The sequence below is a fragment of the Peromyscus eremicus genome, chromosome 5 (assembly GCF_949786415.1).
Source record: "Peromyscus eremicus chromosome 5, PerEre_H2_v1, whole genome shotgun sequence".
Lineage (NCBI taxonomy): Eukaryota > Metazoa > Chordata > Mammalia > Rodentia > Cricetidae > Peromyscus > Peromyscus eremicus.
Genome location: NC_081420.1, coordinates 11,071,814 through 11,092,897, shown reverse-complemented (window position 1 = coordinate 11,092,897; position 21,084 = coordinate 11,071,814). Strand labels below are relative to the sequence as shown.

General features: G+C 45.8%; 1 protein-coding gene across 3 annotated transcripts in view; it reads right to left on the bottom strand.

The window, feature by feature from the left end:
- Nucleotides 1–684: 684 nt before the first annotated feature.
- Sptlc1 (serine palmitoyltransferase long chain base subunit 1) overlaps nt 685–21,084 on the bottom strand; it is a 47,814-nt gene continuing 27,414 nt past the window's right edge. Inside the window, exons 8-16 of one of the 3 annotated variants that reach the window (XM_059262935.1) lie at nt 18,154–18,243; nt 14,671–14,778; nt 13,617–13,712; nt 13,201–13,297; nt 11,785–11,839; nt 7,191–7,308; nt 3,549–3,622; nt 3,077–3,081; nt 685–1,880 (exon numbers count right to left, since the gene is read on the bottom strand). In XM_059262935.1, coding sequence (XP_059118918.1) covers nt 1,702–1,880; nt 3,077–3,081; nt 3,549–3,622; nt 7,191–7,308; nt 11,785–11,839; nt 13,201–13,297; nt 13,617–13,712; nt 14,671–14,778; nt 18,154–18,243 — 822 coding nt within the window. In that variant the 3' untranslated portion in view covers nt 685–1,701. Of the gene's footprint in view, nt 1,918–3,076; nt 3,082–3,548; nt 3,623–7,190; nt 7,309–11,784; nt 11,840–13,200; nt 13,298–13,616; nt 13,713–14,670; nt 14,779–18,153; nt 18,244–21,084 lie in introns of all 3 variants that reach the window. The other 2 variants (XM_059262934.1, XM_059262933.1) reach the window with 2 other exon arrangements.

Below are 21,084 nucleotides of genomic sequence, written 5' to 3'. Positions count from 1 at the left end.
CTTGAATTTCTGATAGTATTGTCTGTACCTCCTGAGTTCTGGGACTAAAGGCCTGTGCCACCACAGTTTAGTTTCTTGGGTCTTCTGCTGGTGTCTTGTCTGAAGTGGACAGATGTCTGTTCATGTCTTTCCAGAAGCTCACACAGTAACGGGGTCTGACCTAGGGGCTACATGGATCTTGCACTCTGAACTTCCTGTGAGTACTAGGTAGGCCCTGCTGAAGCTGGAGGGAGCCCACCAACGGGAGAGGTGCCAGGAGTGCAGGTGACCTGCTGTCTCTGGACCTTTTCTTCCCAGCAGACAGAATCAACTGCTGTCTGTAAAGTTCTCTGAAAGCTGTGTGTCGCTGTCACTCAGTCAGGCTTCCTTCCCCAGCTGAGCAGCAAACCCAGGCCTTATGCTTCTAGCCAAGTACTCTCCCATTGAACTAAGTCTCCCACCCTTGCCCCAGCATTTTTATAGTCCTAAGCAGCCAATGTTTAAAGTAGTAGGAACCTAAGAATTTTAAGACAGTATATACTCTTTGGTTGGGCAGGGAGATGGGACTAAGAAATTAAATTATTCTCTAAAACAAAAGAAAAACACACAGGCACAAAGAATACTGCCTCAGATTTGCAAAAAGGTTAAAAGAGAGACTGCTGGGCTGAACATGTTGCTATACAAACAGATTCATTTTCAGGAATATAGGCTCTTGGAGGTTTATTTCATTAAAAACCAAAACAAAACAGACCCATCCCCGACAGGACCGTACCCTCACAGCAGCAGCAATCACAAGGCACGTATGAAATAGAAACATTAAAAATGTCACAGATCACTTAAAAAGATGCTGATCACTGTTAACATGAATGCACATCATAAAACGACGTTTAAATGACCTGATTCCTCTGCCTGTGCAACAAGGGAAGGGTGACGGCCTTCCATGGACCCGCTCCGTGGCACACATCACAAGCCTTTCCACCATTCACCACGGTGGCCAAGGAGAACAGCAGCCAGTGTACAGCCTGGAAGTCACTTTCAGAGCATTCCTGTTTTTGAGGCATCTGGAATTTATAGGATGAAAAGAAGTTCTCGTTTTTCTCAGCTTAGAAAAAGCCCACAGTTCTCTGCTCCTGGACAAAACCACCATGAAAAAGGACATCTGACATATTCAAAAATACCCAGGGCATGATTTGGGGGCCAGAATAACCCTCTTCCCAAAACCGACCAGAGAATATATAAAAATATAAAGTCAATTACACAAAAATAAAATAACGTTTGATTCAGATTATTGCTTAGGAAGCACTATGAATATTTTGTTAGTGAAGCTCAGACTAGAGTGAAATGATAACATTCAGTAACTAGTGCAATAAGGTTCTAGGGTTCGAATACGCTTTATGAAATCTCTAACTCGCAGAAAGTGTTCTCCACACAGCAGCCACCACTGAGCGCCACCTGAGGGACTTGGGAAGACGCAGCTGACTCCTTCTCCCACAGTAACTGTGGTACATGGCGAGTTCCTCTTAGCTGCTAAGTCCTTTTCTATGAAATACGGAGGAGGCTTATGGATTCATTACCACAGATGGGGGAAGGAAAACTGAGGCTCCACTTTAAATGAAAACAAATGTAAATAGCAGATAGTAAAGCATCCAAACGGGCCAAACGGCACAATGTAAATACAGTTCTATGCTGTCATCTGTCTTCTTATAAAAAACCATCCATTGATTACAGCTGCGCACTCAAGCTGCAGCTGCAGCGCGGGCAGCAGCACTCCACTCCCTGGCCAGCTGGAGGTCTCCGAGAGGTTCTGCCTGCAGGTGATGTGGCAGGAAGCATTGGGCCGCAGCCTACAGCAGCACAGCCTGGGCGGCCTCCCTGATGGTGGACGCAGCCCTCTCCAGCTCCTCCTCCGTCTGCTCCACCGTGACCACAACCCTGATGCTGAGAAAGACAAGGCACAGTGAGGAGGCGGGACACACACCGGTGCTGGGGACCATTACAGTTCTTCAGGAAGCCCACCTTTGGTCCCTCCACCCGCCACTGCTTTCCTACCATGCAGCAGCAGGCAGCAGCTGTGAGAGGGATCCATGGCCTAACAGAGGTCTCTATGGCCACAGGCAGAAGTTATGCCTCCTGACTGTCCCCACTCACCTGCATCTAGTCCGAGTGTTTTGTTTTGAGGCAGCCACTGGGGCTGGGAAACCAAGTCCTCTCAACAACCTACCACTCTAAGCAGTCCTGGCCCAGAGCAGGAAGTCAACATTTCTCACACCAGTGACTGCCTGGTTGCTCCTATTTAATAATTCAGTTGAAACATGAATGCCTACGTCAGAAAGCAAAGCAGACATTTTCAAGGAAACAGGTGGATGAGGCAATGCTCCTCCTGTCCTCTGCCAGCACTGGCTTTAAGCACTAGGCATGGTCACCAAGGAAACAGAACAGGCTTGTCTCCTGTCTTAATCCTGTGCCCCGAGAAGGAAGCACAGAAGCACAGGGAAGGTGGGCACAGGACAGGACAGAGTCGGAACTGTAAGGTGTTTGAGCAGCGACTTCAGCGAGCTCAGTTCCGATCTGGCCTTCTGCATGTGAGAACCCCTCCACCCACAGGGAGTCTGTGCTCCTAGTCCATGGCATATTATACTCTGTGTTCCAGGTTGTGCCACTGCACACCCCAGGCAATTAGTGTCTCACTTGCTGAAGATCATGGTACCTACCAGGGTCCTCTTGGGCAGATACTGCTTGGCCCAGGGTGGGACCACACGCCAACAAACCCTCTAGCAATCTAATCTACAAATACCACACTCAGCCGGAGCACAGTAATACCTATGCGCTCAGGACATTAGCCTACAGTGTGGAAAAGTCCCAGACAGCAAATGTACTTTGTATGTCATGCTATTAGACCCTACTAACACGAGCAATCAAATGCTCTGGTGGGAGTGCTTTCCCATCATGGTGAATCTGAGGGGAAAGCATCAGAAGCTGGGGACTGTCTGCACTTGACTCTCCCAGGTCAGGGTGTCACCAGTTCTAGTAAGCCTCAGCATCATTCCAGTCTCCTCTGTGACCTCTGACCCAGGGCTGTGGTGGTCAGGGTGTCCACTTCCTCTGATTAGTGTAGGCCCTTTGAGATCAGAGTTGTGTCTCTACAGCCTATTCAAAAATCCTGATCTTCCCCTTTGCCTGGCAGTCCTGAGGTAGCTTTGGTGTCCCCAGGATGATGCATCCAGAATCCAACCAGTGCAGCCGGGAAGGTGACCACATCCAGGCTGCTCCCTCTCTAGTGTCTCCATGGCACAAGTTACAGTTGGACTCCAGTTGTTATTACACACTGCCAAGAGGATGTCATCAGTTCATTCTTGGGTCGCCAGATAATCCTTTGAGTCACCTAGGCGGACACTGAGTCCTCAGATGCTTCTCAGTTAAAACAAAAAGCATCTAGATGAGAGGTGAACTCAGGTATGTGCTGTACTTCAAGGTCATTCTTATCCTGCAATAGTCCTTCCAGTTTCCCACCATGACACATTTCAGAGTGTAAAGCGGGGAGGTAGCACTGTGCTTTGACATTAACCAACCTTGGAGGAGGAAGGCACTTCTCTTCCTTGTCCAGGTAGCGTGCCTGAGTCAGCGCGATGCCCTCGTTCATGCACTGCAGGGAGAAAGGGGTAGAACAATCCAGACTCAGACCCCAGGAGAGACCTCTGCTGCCTCCACAAGTACCTGTCACCCACAGTTCCACTCAGAGTTCTAGGAGACAAAGCTTATGTGCCCCCACTGTACTCTGAGGTGAACTCTTCTTTTGCACTCAGACCTTCCTGTGATGGTAGATGTGCCGGGCTATGGAGTCGGGTGGCTACAGAGCCTATGTGATTCGGGAGAAATGGCTAGGCTCTCTAGAGACTGTAAATCTGATTCTACACACTTTGACCCAGTCTTCAGTTACACAGCCATAGACAGCTAGAGTCCACCGTTTCAGACAAAGCAGAGTGAGGACGCAGGGAGGCCAGGAGCAAAGCCCTGTGTGTGGACAGTGTTGGCAGGACTGTATCAGAGAGCAGCCGTAGGAGTACAGGCACCGTGAGACCGTCCATGGTTCCATCTTGGCACGGTGCTCCCAGGCACCAAGAGACTGGCATTGACAGACTGTTCTGAGCTTTCCTACGCATCAAGCACTCACTGATTACGTGTGTAACTGAGAAGCCTCCACTGTAAAACAGAAAGCCCACAACCTTGAACGAGGCAGGAGTTTATACAGAGTTCCTTTTGGGTGATGACAAGTTTGGAATTAGACAGGAATAGCTGCAGAACCCCGTGAATACAGCAAAGACCGCTGAATTGCAAGGTTCCAAGAGTTGTACGGGCTGTATTTACTGTGTGTGTGCCTGTGCACACCTAAGTGCATACGTGATGCATAGGGCAAGGCACGGTGCACAAAGGAAGAGACGACCACCTCACATGCCCAGAGTTAAAGCATCCGCCCAAAGGAAGGTGGCCACAAGCTTCAAGGAAGAATGGGCAACGGTACAGATGGCAGCACAGCCACCTGCTCACTTCAGAAACAGGGAGGAAATTTGAAAGTGTGCCGGCCTCCCAAAATCTGGCCTGGCTCTGTGTCTAGCCTGGCTTGTTAAGAGACATCACAAACCACAGCTGTTTGTGAAAACAATGTCCTGTGAAGCAACTCAACATAAACTTGGTGAAAGTTGTCAGGTGTGCAAAGAGTAATTGTACTCTGATCCCCTTCTCTAAATACGGGTTAGAACAGGAGTGTGGGGCAGGGGATCAGGAAGATTTTAGAGGGGAGGTTGTGAAGGAGCTGTGAGGCTGTGTCCATGCTGGATTTCTCAGGGTGATTTCCCTAGATAGCCAGTGACGTAAGAGAGCCTGCAGACTAGATATGACTTGGGAACTGTGGACTGCTCATGGGCTTGCATCTTTCTTATTAATTGGCTCCTGTGTGTGTACATATGTATGTGTGTATGTGGAGGCCAAAGGACAACCTGGCTCTTGCTCCTCAGGCACCCTCCACCTTTTTGAGACAGGGTCTCTCACTGGCCTGATGCTTACCACAAAGACCAATCTCTCCAGTGTTGAGATCAAAAGTATGTGCTGCTATAACTGCTTAAAAAACAAAAACGATTGCAATCAGATCCACATGACCAAAGTCAGCAAGTGCTTTACTTAGTGTGGTAGTTTGAATGAGGACAGCCCCATAGGCTCATATATTGAATACCTGGCTCTCAGTTGGTAGAACTGTTTGGGAAGGATTAGGAGGTGTGGTCTTCCTGAAGGATGTGTGTCACTGGGTGCAGGCTTTGAGGCTTCAAAAGCCTCCTGCTATTTATTCAGTGTGTTCTTCTCTGCCTCCTACTTGTGGATCAAGCTGTGAGTTCTCAGGTGTTGCTGCCACTGTGCCTTTTCTCCAACCTCATGGACTCTAACCCTCTGAAATGGTAAGCCCAAATTAAACACTTTTTACATAAGCTGTCTTGGCTGTGGTGGTTTGTCACAGCAACAGAAAAGTAACGAACACACTGAGCCATTTCTCCTGCCCCATCTTCTGGTTTTGTTCTGAGAACGTCTGTGCGTGCAGTCTGCTCATGTCCATTGCTTGCACATGAGCCCCATGTCTCTGAAAAGCAGCTTCACTGTGCTAAGGAAAAGAACAGAATGGGGCTAATACAGAACAGATGTACTGGCATGAAGATCACTCCAACTACAGGGCAGTGCACAGAGCACAGTCCAGGGAAGACAGGCTCCTTTTAAGGGCTGCAACACAGGCACACTGCTTTTCTGGAGCCTCTGCTCTGTGTCCACTGGCCTGGCCTACCAATGAGAGCAGTCCTGTTGAGAACAGCAGACTCAACAGACACATGGAGGTAATACAATCCGCTTGAGTTGTACTGCCCTGTCTTTTCAGTTGGTTCTATACGTGTGCATCTGCTTTTACCTTTGTCTAAAAACTCTAACAACTAACTTATTTTTATGTCTGTATACATCTAGGGTAAAGCACTGAGGCAGTAAAAGGGCGGAGGAATGCTCTGCCCCTTTAAGGAAGTCTGTCTTTCCTCAGGCCTGCAGAGCTGAGCCTGAGAGGACATGTGTGATGTGTCCTTTTCCAGCCAGGCAAGTACTGCTAGCCTGATCATCATACTCTGACAAGTGTCTTTAATTAATCTTAGATTCTGGTTGGTTTGATTTTAATACAGCAATCCTAAGAGGTTGTGTGCCATGTGCAGCCTCCACAGACTCTCACTCCAGATCACACAATTAAAACATGGTAGGATAAAGGATGGTCCAGGAAGCTTATGCAACCACAAGAGGTCTTTACGTAACAGCTGCACACTGAATATCACACGACCAGCCAGTGCCCTCCAGGCATGCCACAGGGATGGAGGGGGTCGGTCGGTCGGGGTATCATTTTATTTACTTTAAGGAGCCTGGTGATACTGTCTCAGGGCAATGACAGAGGGGAATGGGGCCTTTATTCCTCCTCAAGGGCACAAAGGGTCTGTGCCAGGTTCCATGGGAAGGTTGCATGAGCCCAGGTGCGCACATCCCCAGTGCTGCAGCACATCCCCGGTGCTGTAGCATATCCTTGGTGCTGTAGTACACTGGGTTTCTGCAAGGAGAGGGCAAGAAGGCCTCAGGAGAGGCAGCTACTGCTGGGAGGATGGGCCAAGCCACTGCCCAGTGAGCGCATGGAGTCAGCAACTTGGCCGTAATTAGTAAAAACAAAAGTGAAACATCAAATCAGTAAGGAGATTTAGTCGGGAGTAGTGGCTCACACCTGCAATCCCAGCACTAAGGAAGCTGAGGCAGGCGACGCAGGAGTTGGAAGTCCAGCCTGGGCTACATAGTGAGTTTCAGGCCAGCCTGGTGACAGAGTGAGATCTTATCTCAAAAATGCAAATGGTGAGTGGGAGAGTGTTCTGCAGGGCTATTCAGGAGAGAAGCTGAGCACAGACATACACAAGGCAGCAAGTTCACAACATCAGGAGCTGAGTGGCCCAAGCGGAGAGACCTTTAGCCAGCATTTCAGGAACCCAGTGGGCTCAGCAGGGCTGGCTGGGAAGGTCAGGGCTATTAGACAGTCCCCAGCATGAGCGTGGTAACCAGCTGCTTCTGGCATACCCCACGGTGGGAGGCATTCCTGAAAATGAGGTAAGCGAGGGTGGAAAGGCTGCCTAGTGCTCACCGCGTAACTGCCCACTTACTTGAATTATGATTTCCTGAAGTAGCTTCACATCCTTCTCCCGAGACCCAGTGCTCTCTTCCAGCTGCAGGTGAAGTGCCGGGGAAAGGGGCTCCCCCACCACTTTTAAACCAGAAATGCTGGAGAAACAAACACATGTGACATCGGTACACAGCAAGTTCACAGAGATCCCCCACACACAGTGTAACTGTTAGTGCAGGCTCGGAGCTCAGAGCATCAGGCTCGCCTAGCATGTGTGAGGCCCTGGTGGGATTCCATCTTGGGAAACCATGTATTGGGCAAGGCCTCCTGGTCCAGGGAAGGCCTGTGAAGCTGTTTCTACAGGCACAGGCCTGGAAGGAAGGCTCCTGTTCACGGGACACTGTAGCCTTTTCTTTTCAGTCTCCCACGGGAGCCTGGGCATTGCTGCTGCTTGCCCTACATGCTCACCCTTCTCACAGCCCCTCAGCCCTGGGGTTGGCACTCCCGTCTCTTCACTAGATATACACTGCTCTCTTCTGCCCAAGGAAGCCGTCCATACTGAGGTCCAGATCCCATTGCCTTTCTGGAGGGACCTCCCGGGAGCCTCTTACAGCAGGACATGTACTACCATTTCTATGATTTGTCCTGTTTCCTTCCTTTAGGTCTATGTACTATCATACCACTTTGCCTATTATCTAGGCTGCAGAATGTCATAGAGACGTGATGTAATAACATTATATTTTTACTATCAACAATAGGTTTAGGTGGCATGATTGCCTTATCTGTGTGATTTGCTTTACATCTTATGTGGATTAAGATTTTCTTCTTAGATTAACACACAGAAATCTACTATGTCAGGGAAGACGACAGAGTCCTTTAGGGTAAAATCTTGTCCTTTGAAATGAGATGCAGGGCAACACTATGAGTGGTAGTCAGTCAGGTTCACTTTTGCCTATATTATCCATCTCCTAGGACACAGCTGTGATATACGCCTGTTTGAAACTGGGCTACCTGTTTCAGATTGGCTGCTTTTGCCCAGCTCCTTGTTCTTAGACCCAGGTTTCCCCTCAGGATAAAATGAAGCCCTGGGCAGCACTCAAAATGCTCCCAACTTAGGACTCAATAAGCTTTTAGTGACTGTTGCTATGGCCTAGAAGAATGTCTCCATTTCTCAGTCCCACGGAACACACTGGCAGGTGTCATGTACTTTCAGAAGGTGGGAAGTCCTGAGGTCACATGGGTGTACCTCCTGAATGGCACTGTGGGTCCTAACTGCCTCTTTCTATTTCTTGGCTCTGTTCAGAATCCCCAAAGAATCCTTGACTAGACCCACCAAATCATGAAGAAAAAAGCCTTTCAAATTTATCAGTTAACTGCTTCAAGCATTTTATTACAGAGATAGAAAGCTTGTAACAGGAACTGTGAGGTGCTGGCAGCTAATCTTACTTGGTTTACAAGCCACGCCCAAACATTACTTATTTGTGTTTTCTTTATTTGAATGTAATTCAATACATTAGGTTTTCTCAACAGAACAAGGCACAGGTCTGCATTTAGACCCTAAGAACTAAGGGTATCTGCAGTGTGGGGAGACCTACGTTAGTTTTCCCTAATGCAGAAACTATGCAACACACTCCCAAGACCTGCCAATTTCTTAGGTTATGTTCCCTCATGAAGAACCTTAAAAATTATGCTTTCCAATGGCACCCCTAATGACCCAGGCTTCCTTCAGTCTACAAAAGGTAGACTGCTCTAAGCAGATGTGCCATGCATGGGGAGAGCAGGCTGGTGGAGGAAGGAACGAAACAGAATGCTGTCTGTGTCGAGACCAGATGGACTGAGTTGCAGTTGAAGTTCAGAAACTAAGGCGCTTTGCCTCCCAGACTATTATACACTTGGCAAACACATCACTTTACCCACACCAGTAAATACCAAGCCCTGGGTTAGATCCTAGGCTCAGAGCCATCAACAAGGAAGCCAGGGCCTCCATCCTGTAGTTCAGGAAGAGAGTCCCCTGCAAACACTGTCTCCACACATAGTGGAGATCTTCAAGCTCTGCTGGAGGCAAACAGCAGGAAGATGACTTCCCCAAACCCAACCTCAGAGACAAAGGAGGAGGCTCTTCCTCACTGGCCACTCTTCCTCAGCCAGTTCCACCCGCTACACTTGGAAATGCTTTCAATGCTCCCAGGTGCTAAGGACTCCAAACACCTCTCCAGGCCAGAACTTCCAAACATAAACTTGGAAATCCAAGGCTGCTCTCCAGTGGATGTCTGATGAACAGCTGAAGGTTGACATATACCTTGCACTGAACCTCCCACTGAGTACTCCCTCCATGGTTCTAGCCAGTCCCCAAGCTGCTACTTCATTCAGTCCTGAGGGACTGAATTAAAGCTTTAGATCAGCCATGATTCTGTCTCACTCATCCAGTAGACAAACTTGTGACAGAGCCTGTTGGATCTCCCTGCATTATATCCAGAGTCCAGGCATTTTTCTCTGCAATTACGAAGTTGGTCAGCCACCTTTTGTCTGTATGTATCTCCTAAATGGCACCCTGGCCTCTGCTCTTTTCGCCATACAATATATACCACACAAGAGCAACTTTGTTAAGACTCAAGGCCAATAGCTGTAGGCTATCTCTTCACTCAATCCATGTCCTCACCCACTAGTTCTCCTCACTTCTTGCCTCCTTGCTGTTTTGTTTACTGTTCCCTTCCACACTGCCTGCTGACAATGGGTATCGAGTTCCGGCAAGGGTCTTCCTAGTGTTGCCACTGAGTGCATAGCTTGACCTGGATTATGGAGCCCTGAATCAGGCCACAGAGGAGACACACACACATCTGTGAGTTGTTCACGGACAGAATTATGAAATAATTTGGGACTAAACCCTAAAGAGCAGGACATTGAAGAAAGCGTTCCAAGGAGACTAAGATGAAGAAATTTAGAGTCTTAAAAGGAAGCTGACAAGTTCGTTGCAGCAGAATGCAAAGATGATAGGGTGGTCCTTGAGCTGAAAACCGTGAGACACTGTCAGATGAGTTCTGAAGTGGGTCCTGTTGATTCTGCACCTCTGTCATCACTGGTAACCCACAGTCTGATCAAGTGTAAAAGAACAATCAGCTCTCGGTTTCTAGCAGAAGTCAACATGACCATGTGGAGAGAGCATGCACAACTCTTGAGACTAGCAACAAAGAGCAGAAAGAAATGGAGTCTTGACAGAAGGGAGGGAGTCATACGGACAGGATTAGACAGGATTAGAAAGACATGGGGTGGAAACCCTTTCCTGAAACCCAGGAAAGGGGAGGGACTGACAACCTAGCAGACAACAGTCCTTAAGAAGAAGGGTAAAGTGCTTGCCTTGTGGGCACAAGGACCTGAGTTTGAATCCCCAGAACCTCCGTAAAAAATGCTGGGTGTGGTGGTGCATGCTGGGATCCAGTGCTGGGGAGTTGGGAGGAAGGTGTATCTCTAAAGTTTGCTGGCTGGCCAGCCTAGCCAACTAGGCAAGTTCAAGGTCAATGAGAGACTGTATCTCAAAAAATAAAATGGATGGCAAGTCAAGGGCAACAGCCAGTCATCCTCCCTATATACAAGCATGCATGTGTACACACACAGACACATAGACACAGACAGACAGACAGACACACAGAGACATAGGCAGGCAGGCAGGCAGGCAGGCAGGCAGGCAGACAGACAGACAGACAGACACACACACACACACACACACACACACACACACACACACTCTTCTTTGTAAAAGAGGGGACACTGGCAGCTGTCCAGGAGTAAGCAGGGAGTTTCTGAGTGACAGGATGAGGACAGGCTATCCACTAGAGTGGGTGGATAGAGACAGAAGGCAGGAACAGCAGAAAGATGGTTGGACAGAGCCAGAGGAGGTGGGACAGGACTTAGAGAAAGCTGGAACACAGGACACCTCAGGCCGGTGCTGGTGGATGTGCAGTCCTCCAACGTGCTATGTTGTGCCAGAAAATTAATAGTGCACAGCAGCACTAGTGGCCCTCCCCAATAAACCACGTGAGAGGCATCCCCATCCAGCAGACACACAGAACACCACAGTCTGCCTGCTCTACCAACAGCTGCCCCGCTCCCTCATCTGCCCTCTTTCAGCAGTGTCCATTCTCATATCTTACAAAGAAGATAGAACTTTCACAACTCAAGAGGCACACATTTCCTTAGGGAGCAAAAGGAAAGATCTAGAACAATGCCAGATCATTTCCTGTGGAACCAAAAATCAGCCTGAAGATTTTTTTCTTTTTTAGAAAAAGAATAATCATGACTAATTTGAATTTCCTAAAGTAGCAGGGACGGCAGGATTTGAGACTGTCCAGTACACAGCACACAGTGCCGTCCTTCCTCTGTGGAGATGAGGAACCCTGTGCACCCGGGTCATCCCGAGAGCAGTTGCGGCTTGTTTTCCTGTTTAGTACAGTGCCCACTACAGGCCAGGTAACAGTGGCAAATGGCTGGTCCAGTTGTATTCAAAGCTGCATGGACTAAGTTTTTGTTTTTGTGGTTGCAATGTGGGCGAAGGGCCCAGAGCCCATAAAACTCAGAACTGCAGTTTGCTAAGTGTGGTGCAGACGCATGTTATGCTGGCTGAAAAGCACAATACTTACCCTTGTAGAGATCTATGGATGTGCTGGCATTTTTTCTTTAAAACTGCAAAAATGCCTGCACAGGAAAAAAAAAAAAATGTAATGGTATATCTAGGACATTTAATGGTTTCAGCTTATGAATTCCTCTACACGCCCAGATCCTTAGTCTGAAATGCTATGAATGCTTCCGGTGAGAGCAGACACCCAGCATGCATACCTTGCGGGCCTGGGTTTCTGACATCATCAACTGGCTCCTTCTCGCTCGTGCTGCCCACTGGCTAGACCAGAGATGGTAGCTTCTGAACCAAATGCAGGCTCTAGTCCTTATCAAGATGTACATAGTCCAGCTAAGACTTACTACTTTACTTACTTACTTTGCCACTTACTATTCAGTCTGAACTTGAAACCAGTGGGTAGCAAAGTAATTGTTTGGGATGTTTTCCTTTTATCCAGAGAAAGCTCAAAAGTGAAAACCATGTGACTGGAAGTCAAGACCTGGACACCCTTCTGGAGATGTGTCTGAGTGCATGAGACACATCTGACTGTGTGAACTGACATCTCTGCTGGAGATTCAGGGGTGCCAGCTAGGAAAGGCCTCTTGTCCTTTCCTGTTTCCTAAATTTACTCATTATTAGTGTGCACCGGGGGTTGGGGGTCCATGCACCACTGGGCCTGCGTGGAGGTCAGAGGCCAATTTTATGGAGTTAGTTTTCTCCTACCACCTTTGTCTGGGTCCTGGGGATCTTACCCAGGCTGCCAGGGCTGCGCAGCACGGACCTTTACCTGCTGAGCCATCTTGCCAGCCCCATTTTGGTTTGAAGGCTGCACTGCTATAGTCAGAGGCCACTCGCTAAATTCTCAGGTGATGTTTTTCGCCCACTGAGTTGTCTGTGACAGACTAGCACTGAATTAATCAATGATTCAAAGGCTGAAGGGAAAACAAGGTAGAAAACGACATCCACTAACCTCAGCACACTTCCCCAAACACTATAAGCCACATGATGACAGCCACTACACTTGGGGAAGCCCCCAGGACTGGCGGTGACACAGGTCTCCACCTTTCTGGCATTTCCCCCTGGAGAATCAGCCAGCTACTCTGGCTCAGCACCACACTCAGAGCTAAAGTTCTATGCACAGTCCGGAGGCAAGTCCACTGCCATCTTCCCACAATGCCAGGCACTGGTGAGCACTCCCATTTAAATGCTGGGATGAGGCATGGTTTGGATCTTGGTGTTTTAGACTTTGTGGCATATTCGTAGACTACTGGTTAAATTTTACACACCTGTGCTCAACAAGTTTGGATACTGGTTTTTGTATTACAGACATATGATTTCTAAAGTAATTCAGTTTTGTCTGATAAATAATTCCCTTGGGCTAATTCTTCCAGAAAACAAGCTGGCACCACAGTTTACAGAACCAGCTGTTACAAGACTATACCTGGATTCTCCTCCATGATGTTGAGGGCCTCGATGGCGGCAGCAGCTAGCAGGGGAGGTAATGAAGCTGAAAAGCAGTATCCTTGGCCAGAGAGCCGCTAAGGAGAAACAACAGAAACAGACATTCTCTCTGGAGAGACATTTGGAAGGCACTGCATCTCCACAGGCATCTGAGCAGCAGGCACACTGAGTGCACCATGAGGGCAGCCGAGGACACATGTAACAAACCCAAGATGCCTTCTTAAGAGATAGGGGCTTTATGTGTCGAAATACTCTGAGCTACCCTTTAAAAATAGGCTTTGCAATAAAAACAGTACGGTCAATTATGAGTTAAAGCTTGGATTGGATTGCACTGTATTCTGCAATGACAGTGGGGACAATCATCTGTGACTGTGCTTCACTTCTAAGGAGCATCACCTGATGGTCAACCACGAAAGACCTGCCACAGCAGAAGCCCCCGACAGATGCTAGAGCGTTCTCCATGTTAGCACTGATTAGGTCGATGTCCTCAATCTGCCAGAAAAAAGAGAAAGCAAGTCACCATCAAGCCCCTCTGCGGGTGGTTCGTTCTCCTGATTAAGTTTTCATATCATCGTTACATCTCACTACATCCCTACCCACACCCACTTGCTGATGTCAGCTGTCCAGCTACCTTCATGCAGCATTACCCTGTACTCTTCTTCAGCAGTACAGTGCTGCAGTGCAGATAACTCAGGAGACAGTGGATTTTATCTGTCAACTTGGTGATACACAGAGAAAAACCCATCACCCACATGGTTTCTTTTGGAGAAAAGGCACCCTGTAACCATACCCCATGGTGGTCAGCAAGGCAGCTATCACCAGCCTGAAGCACCGGGAGCACACCCCAGGGCACCTGGTCTCTCTATCTCCATTTCCCTTTAGTGAAAGGAAATTGGTGACTTTTATTCCAACTGTTTGGGGCCTTTAGTAGCTCCTCAGCAGTGTTTTTGACAGCATGCATGTGTATGCATCAAAATTACATATAAAATATGTACACACATACTGCCACCTACACAAACATATACACACATATACATAGCACAATTGTGCATATGCACTTCCACAGAGTATATGTGGAAATTTAAATACTGAAAATGTCTTTTAAAGAACTAAAGGAATCCTTTCTGTTGTTGCTGTTTGTGTGGGGGATCTTTTATGTAGCTCATGAAGGCTTCAGTTTCCCATCTGCTGCTGTGCCATGACGCCCAGCTTCTAAGGCAATTCTTAATGACCTTAATAATATAATACAAAAGTAGCTGCTACTAGAAGAGACATGAAAAGCCAAGTTCAACACCTTATCTCCATCCCTGGTCAACAAAAATGCCAGAAGGATTGGGCTAACCAGATCCACCCAGACATCAAAGCCTCGGGAGCCTCTGATTGGCTGAAGGGTCTTTCTCATGCCTCTGATAGGCTTCCAATGTGGGGAGCTTCCCCAGTGAGAACTCACACTGATCCCATAGTGCTCGGTTACTCCTCGCCCATGCTCTCCAAGGACTCCAAACGAAAGGCTTTCCTCCAGAAAGAGTCTTGCTTTATATCTGTATTTTAACTTAACCTAGGTGTTAAATAAAACTGAACTTAATGCCATCACCATTAGCAGCATACATAATGTATTTTGTAGAAAAACATTAAACTTGTAAAAGTGCTGACTGTTGACCCTCAGTATTATAAATTCTGTATTTGCAAATTTATCTGTTAACAAAAAATCAATATCCACTCATCCATCCTTCAGAACATTTGCGTGGGGTGGAGAAGAAATGAGTGAACGACCTGCCAACAGGTGCTCCCAGCTGAGGAGAGAGGTCACTGTCCTCTGAATAAGTGTACATTTTCATATCATTGTGCCATTACTAGAGATTCTGCTGTTCACACTGTCCCTGCTAATGCGCTTTCTAGTATTCTCAGATGCAGAAAGGCTGAGAAATGCCTTCTGGGCAAATGTGCATTGGAGAAACTTCCCTCAGCATGAGTTATAAAGCCGTGGGCAGGAGTCCAGTGTGAATGAATCAACACTATGTATTAGATTGTTGTCTTTAAACAGAGCCACACCCAAAGCAGCTGTGTCCTGACTGCCGCTCACAGGGTCCCAGGAGAAAAGACTCGTCCTTCCCTATGTCATTTCCTGTGGTACCTTTACAGAATGTAAGGACAGTGGATAATGAGAACCAACCATCCTTTCAGTCTCTGAAATGACCCACATTAGTTTGTTTTTTTTTTTTTTTTTAGATTTATTTATTTATTTTGTATACAGCATGTATGACCAGAAGAGGGCACCAGATCTCATTACAGGTGGTTGTGAGCCACCATGTGGTTGCTGGGAATTGAACTCAGGACCTCTGGAAGAGCAGTCAGTGCTCTTAACCTCTGAGCCATCTCTCCAGCCCATGACCCACATTAGTAACAGACACCAAATACTGAGTTTTAAAAAGGGAAATGTTAAGACATTTATGTGTACAGACATACAACTTATCTGTTAAATACTTGTCTGACTACATATAAAATTTCCTTGGAAGTATAGCTTTTTTCTCAGTAGCAATTTCAATTTGGATTCACAGAACTGTTTGAATGTTAAAAAAAAAAGTTTTATTATGTTTATTATTATGGCTCATTAGTCTGTTTTCCACTTACTTTTATTCATTAATTTACTTTTTAAAGAGGCATCTCACTTTGTAGCATAGGCTAGCCTAGAACTTGCATGCAGATCAGGCTGGCCTCAAACTCGTGATCCTCCTGTCTGAGTCCCCTAACTGCTAGGATACAGATATTATAGGCACGCGGTGGCACGGATGGCTTGTTCTTCTCTGTCATCGGGCATATAAAAAATCTTTTTCCTTCAAGGTTATTAGATGTATATTTATCTGTATTTTGTTCTGAGCTTTTTTTTTTTTTTTTCCAAAAAAAAAGGGAAGGAAGATTTGGGGGTGGATATGATCAAGATACATTGTAGACATGTATGAAATACTACTACTAATTATTATTACTATTATTGGTTTATCCAGACAGGGTTTCTCTGTGTACCCCTGGCTGTCCTGGAACTTGCTCTGTAGACCAGGCTGGCCTTGAACTCAGAGATCCGCCTGCCTCTGCCTCCTGAGTGCTGGGATTAAAGATGCGTGGCAGTAGACATGTATGAAATTATTAAAGAATAAATAAACATTACTGTTAAAAACCTTACCAGCAATGCATTAGGAAGTAATAAATGCATGTTTGCATGTATTTTCCCCAAGTTGTAACTAGGAGCTAAGGGCGGGCGGTGAGGACAGTGACTGCTTAACACAGTGGGGTCTGCTACATGCTGGAGCTCGATGGAGTTGATGCACAACGAACACATTGTACAGTGTGCTGTGCGCTTTAAAACACAGGAGCTTCACCTTGATTAGGAAAATGGCAGCGGCTGTGGTTTCTGAAAACACTGTAATGCTTTCCCTGTTAAAGGCTGTTTTATAAAGTAAATATCATTTGTTTTCATTGATACAAAATTCTACAGATGTTAAAACTAATCTATAGGAACAGAAAATACATCAGTAATTGCCTGGCGCCGGCAATGGGTACGAGAGAACTTTCTAGAATAACAGAAGTGTCCTGTACCTTGACTGTGTTGGTGACAGTATACGTCCATACATATCTATTATCCATATACACAAGACATCCATACACATATATCAAAACTTATCTAACAGTACACTTAAAGTGAGTTCATTTTTGCATGTTAATTTTGTTTTAATAAAATTTGTTTTTAAGCTGGGTGGTGGTGATGCATGCCTTTAATCCCAGCACTCGGGAGGCCAAGCCAGGCGGATCTCTGTGAGTTAGAGGCCAGCTTGGTCTACAGAGTGAGATCTAGGATAGGGACCAAAACTATACAGAGAAATCCTGTCTTGAAAAACCCAAAATAAGCCGGGCGGTGGTGGCGCACGCCTTTAATCCCAGCACTTGGGAGGCAGAGCCAGGCGGATCTCTGTGAGTTCGAGGCCAGCCTGGGCTACCAAGTGAGTTCCAGGAAAGGCGCAAAGCTACACAGAGAAACCCTGTCTCGAAAAACCAAAAAAAAAAGAAAAAAAAAAAAAAAAAAAAAAAAAAAAAGAAAAACCCAAAATAAATAAATAAATAAACAAATAAACAAAATAAAATAAAATAATTTGTTTTTAAAAGCTAAGTTATCCATTACTCTTTGAAGGCAGTATTGGCCATTAATGTTATCGACTTTACTGATGTAAGAGTATTTTTATGATACCCACCAAGCAAAGTGGTGTACACACTGTTGCAGGGTATTTGTTCATACTTTGTGAAGATGTGTTTATGTTTTGCCTCACCTGCCTAAGGCACCTGATGGGTTTAATAAAGAACCGAATGGCCAACAGATAGGCAGGAGAGAATAGGCAGGGCTTTTGGACAGAGGGAGGAACTCAGAATGAATCTAGGTGTGCAGGTAATGCCAGCAAGACACAGAGCAAGTCAGACATACAAAATGGAGGAGAGGTAAAAAGCCACTTGGCAGAACATAGATTTACAGAAGCAGGTTAATTAAGTTATAAGAGCTAGCTGGGAACAAGCCTAAGCTAAAGGCTAAGTTTGCATAATAACAAATCTTCACGTCATTATTTGGGGACTGGTGGCCCAAAAGGAAAGTCTGACAACAACTCATCATACGTTCATTATTATTTTTTTACATATAGTTCTTATTGATTTGTGTGTGTGTCTGTATGTGTGCATGCCACAGCTTGAGTGTGGGGTTGGAGCACAACTCTCATGGGTCAATTCTCTCATTCCACGCTGTGAGTCCTGGGGATCAAACTCAGGCTAGCCTAAACGCAAGCACCTTCACCTGCTGCGCAATCATGCCTCAGGCATCATGCTTTAAATGTGATTCTACGTGAAAGGTCTAATTGTCAGATAATCAGCACAATAAGGATTCAACAGGGCTGCTCACCAGTTCTGGAAGAGGACAGATGGTTCCAGTGTTCATATATAATCCTTCCACGACGATGAAACGCCGAGTCACACGAGCCTTTCGAGGATTCTTTAGAAAACCAGACATCTTAACTGTCATAACTCCAAATATAAATTGTTACTCCCAAGGACTTGTGCCTCATAAAAGATTTATTTAAAAAGAAAAAGGGCCATAATGAATTAAAACTCAACTCTTGAGATCCTATTATTTTGATAGAAACACTAGTGAGAAGAAGCAGCTCCCTTCCTCAGGCAGTTTTTAGTTTACGATGTCAGTGAGCTGACCTCACACACCACTGGAGCAGCCCTAGCAATATCAAACAATGTCCCAGCCCCAGAACGGTTGGGAGATAGCCCAGGGAACTTAATGATGAAGCACAGACTCCAGAGTGAGTTACAAGGTAAAAATGGTCAAAATTACACAGTTAGGATTTACATATTTCAGTGGAAAAGGAGAGAAAATTACAACGAAGACCATTATCACCACACACGGCTAGGGCCTGAGGAGCAGGGAGAGGCACAGATGGTACAAGTGTGGCGGGAGGTGGACGACAACAGTAAGAAAGGGGCAGGGTGTGTGTATGCGCACACGAGCATGTGAATTCTACTACTGTACTTCCCTGTGTGCTGGCAAGCTCTAATCTTCCTCTCCCATCAAAATACAACGCACTCCTTTGCTTCCCCTGCTCCTTGCTGACCTATCAGTGAGTCAGGTAAAATTCAAATGTGATCTTGTCTGATCAAATACAAGGTGGTATCAGACAGTATGTATCTCCTACTCCTTGTCCAGAAGGCCAGGAATCTATCACACCTAAGAACCTGAAGATACTGCAGGTATGACAGACTGGAAAACCCGAGTTAGAACTCACCTCCCACTTCCCTACGCAAAGATTTCTTACTTGTGCTCCATCACTAATTGTAACAATGCTCTAGGGGTATTTCAGGACCCAGCAGGTGCTGTCTGCATAGAAGTACTTCTGCTCTGTAGGGTACACATCACAGAGACTGGCAGTCTCCCACAACTCACAACTGAATGCTGCAGCTCATAGTTGAACACTTTCAAGATGGTAGTATGGACCTGTCAGAGTCCCCGGTGGAAAGAGGCCACCTGCATGTCAACACAGCATCCAGACAACTCCCTTTTCAAATGTGTCCTGTTTGCTGGAGGACTTTCTACAGGGCTTCCTTTACACACACTAGTTAAGCGCTCTACCATATCCTCATTCAAGTACCTGCTTAGGATTTCAAAATAGTCGATGTAGGAGACTTAGGATGAGCAAAAATATATATGGAAGAATTCTAAAAAGTAGCCATTCTATGCATTGATATCTTTTTTTCTTTCTTTTAGATATTTATGTATGCATCACTTTTTCTAAAAGTCAGGATTTTACTGTAGTAATTTTAGAATCTGATTTTTAAAAATATTACATTGTGAGCATTTCAAAGTTTTACTTAAAACAGTTTTACTTTGTTCCTTTGAAAGATTTATATTTATTTTATGTATGTGAATGTTTTGCCTGCTTGTATGCATGTGCATGTGTGTGCAGTGTCCACATGAGGTGATAAGGTGGTGGCATGAGACTCCTGGAACTGGAGTCACAGGGCTGGAAAAGGAATCTGGGTCTTCTTAATCACTGAGGCATCTCTCCAGCTCTGCACAACATGGCCGTACTGGAGACATGGTCTCTTGTCGGTATACTGCCTCCTCACCATTCTCAGTGCTGGAAGCAAGCAGCTACCTTTGGTTTGCATTTTACATCACATTGTAAGGATGTGCCAATCTTTGACACAATTTCTATTTGTTTTCTAGAGACAGCATCTCAAGTAAGAAGATCTTTCGAAAAATAAAATGTGAAGTTATTTAATAGCCTACTCCTGGCAGAAAAATGAAATATAAATTAATTAGTAAAAAAGTGAAATTAAATTTCTAAGATACATAGTTTTCTTTCCAATTGTTATCCATAAATATCTCCATAGACTATAAATCTTATGAAAAATACACATGAAATCTGAGTATGACAGCTCCTAAATCACGCCATGAAAACCTCCAGCAGGCTGGCTCCTTAGTCACACTTCCCAAAACAGTATTTATTCTGGTGGTTGGGATCTAGTACTTAATCACAATAAAGGCCATCTTTTTAGTCTGTTGAAAGAACTAATCTATTTGACAGTCTCAAATTCAGAATTTCTTTAGCTTTTTCTTAATTGTATAAATACAGAACATTGGCTGATAGTATATTTAGCACAAAATGGTGAGTTTATGCATATTCAATACAACAATGTACATATTCATGAAGTATCTGTCACACAGGCTGACTCCTAAACAAAGATGACAGAATCATCCTGAATGATAATGCAAATATTTAGGAAAATCTAAATGAACACAAAACCAAGAAGGCAGTGAGCATTTTCATCAGTTACACTAGTTATGAATGAGTTGCTTGGGCAAGGTCAAACTTGAAAGGGGTGCTTGAGATGTGAGAACCAGGCTTCCAAGACAGTACACACACCATGGGGTCCTGCTGCAGAGTCACAGACCAGCTCAGCCTTTCCTATCCATACTGCCTGGAAAGTAAGTCATAATTCTCCCCATGATGCTTTGAACACACTTTCTCTAAAGTGCTGCTTTCCAGTCATGACAGGGAAACACTACCTAATCACCACATCTAGGGGTGCTCAAGGCTCCCAGGCATTCCCTCTTTAGGGTAGCTGCTCCCCACAGGCAGCAGGAGCTTTAGGAGGGCTTAGGATTTGATGGCATAAATAAGTATATTCTGAACTTAATCCATGCACCCCCCTTACCACCTTCGTGTGTTCTGGAGCTCCTACACAGAATTCAGAGTACTGTGTCTCCTCAAGGACAAGCTGCTGCTCTCCCCTCAACCCCCAGAGAAAGCCACCTCAACCTCCT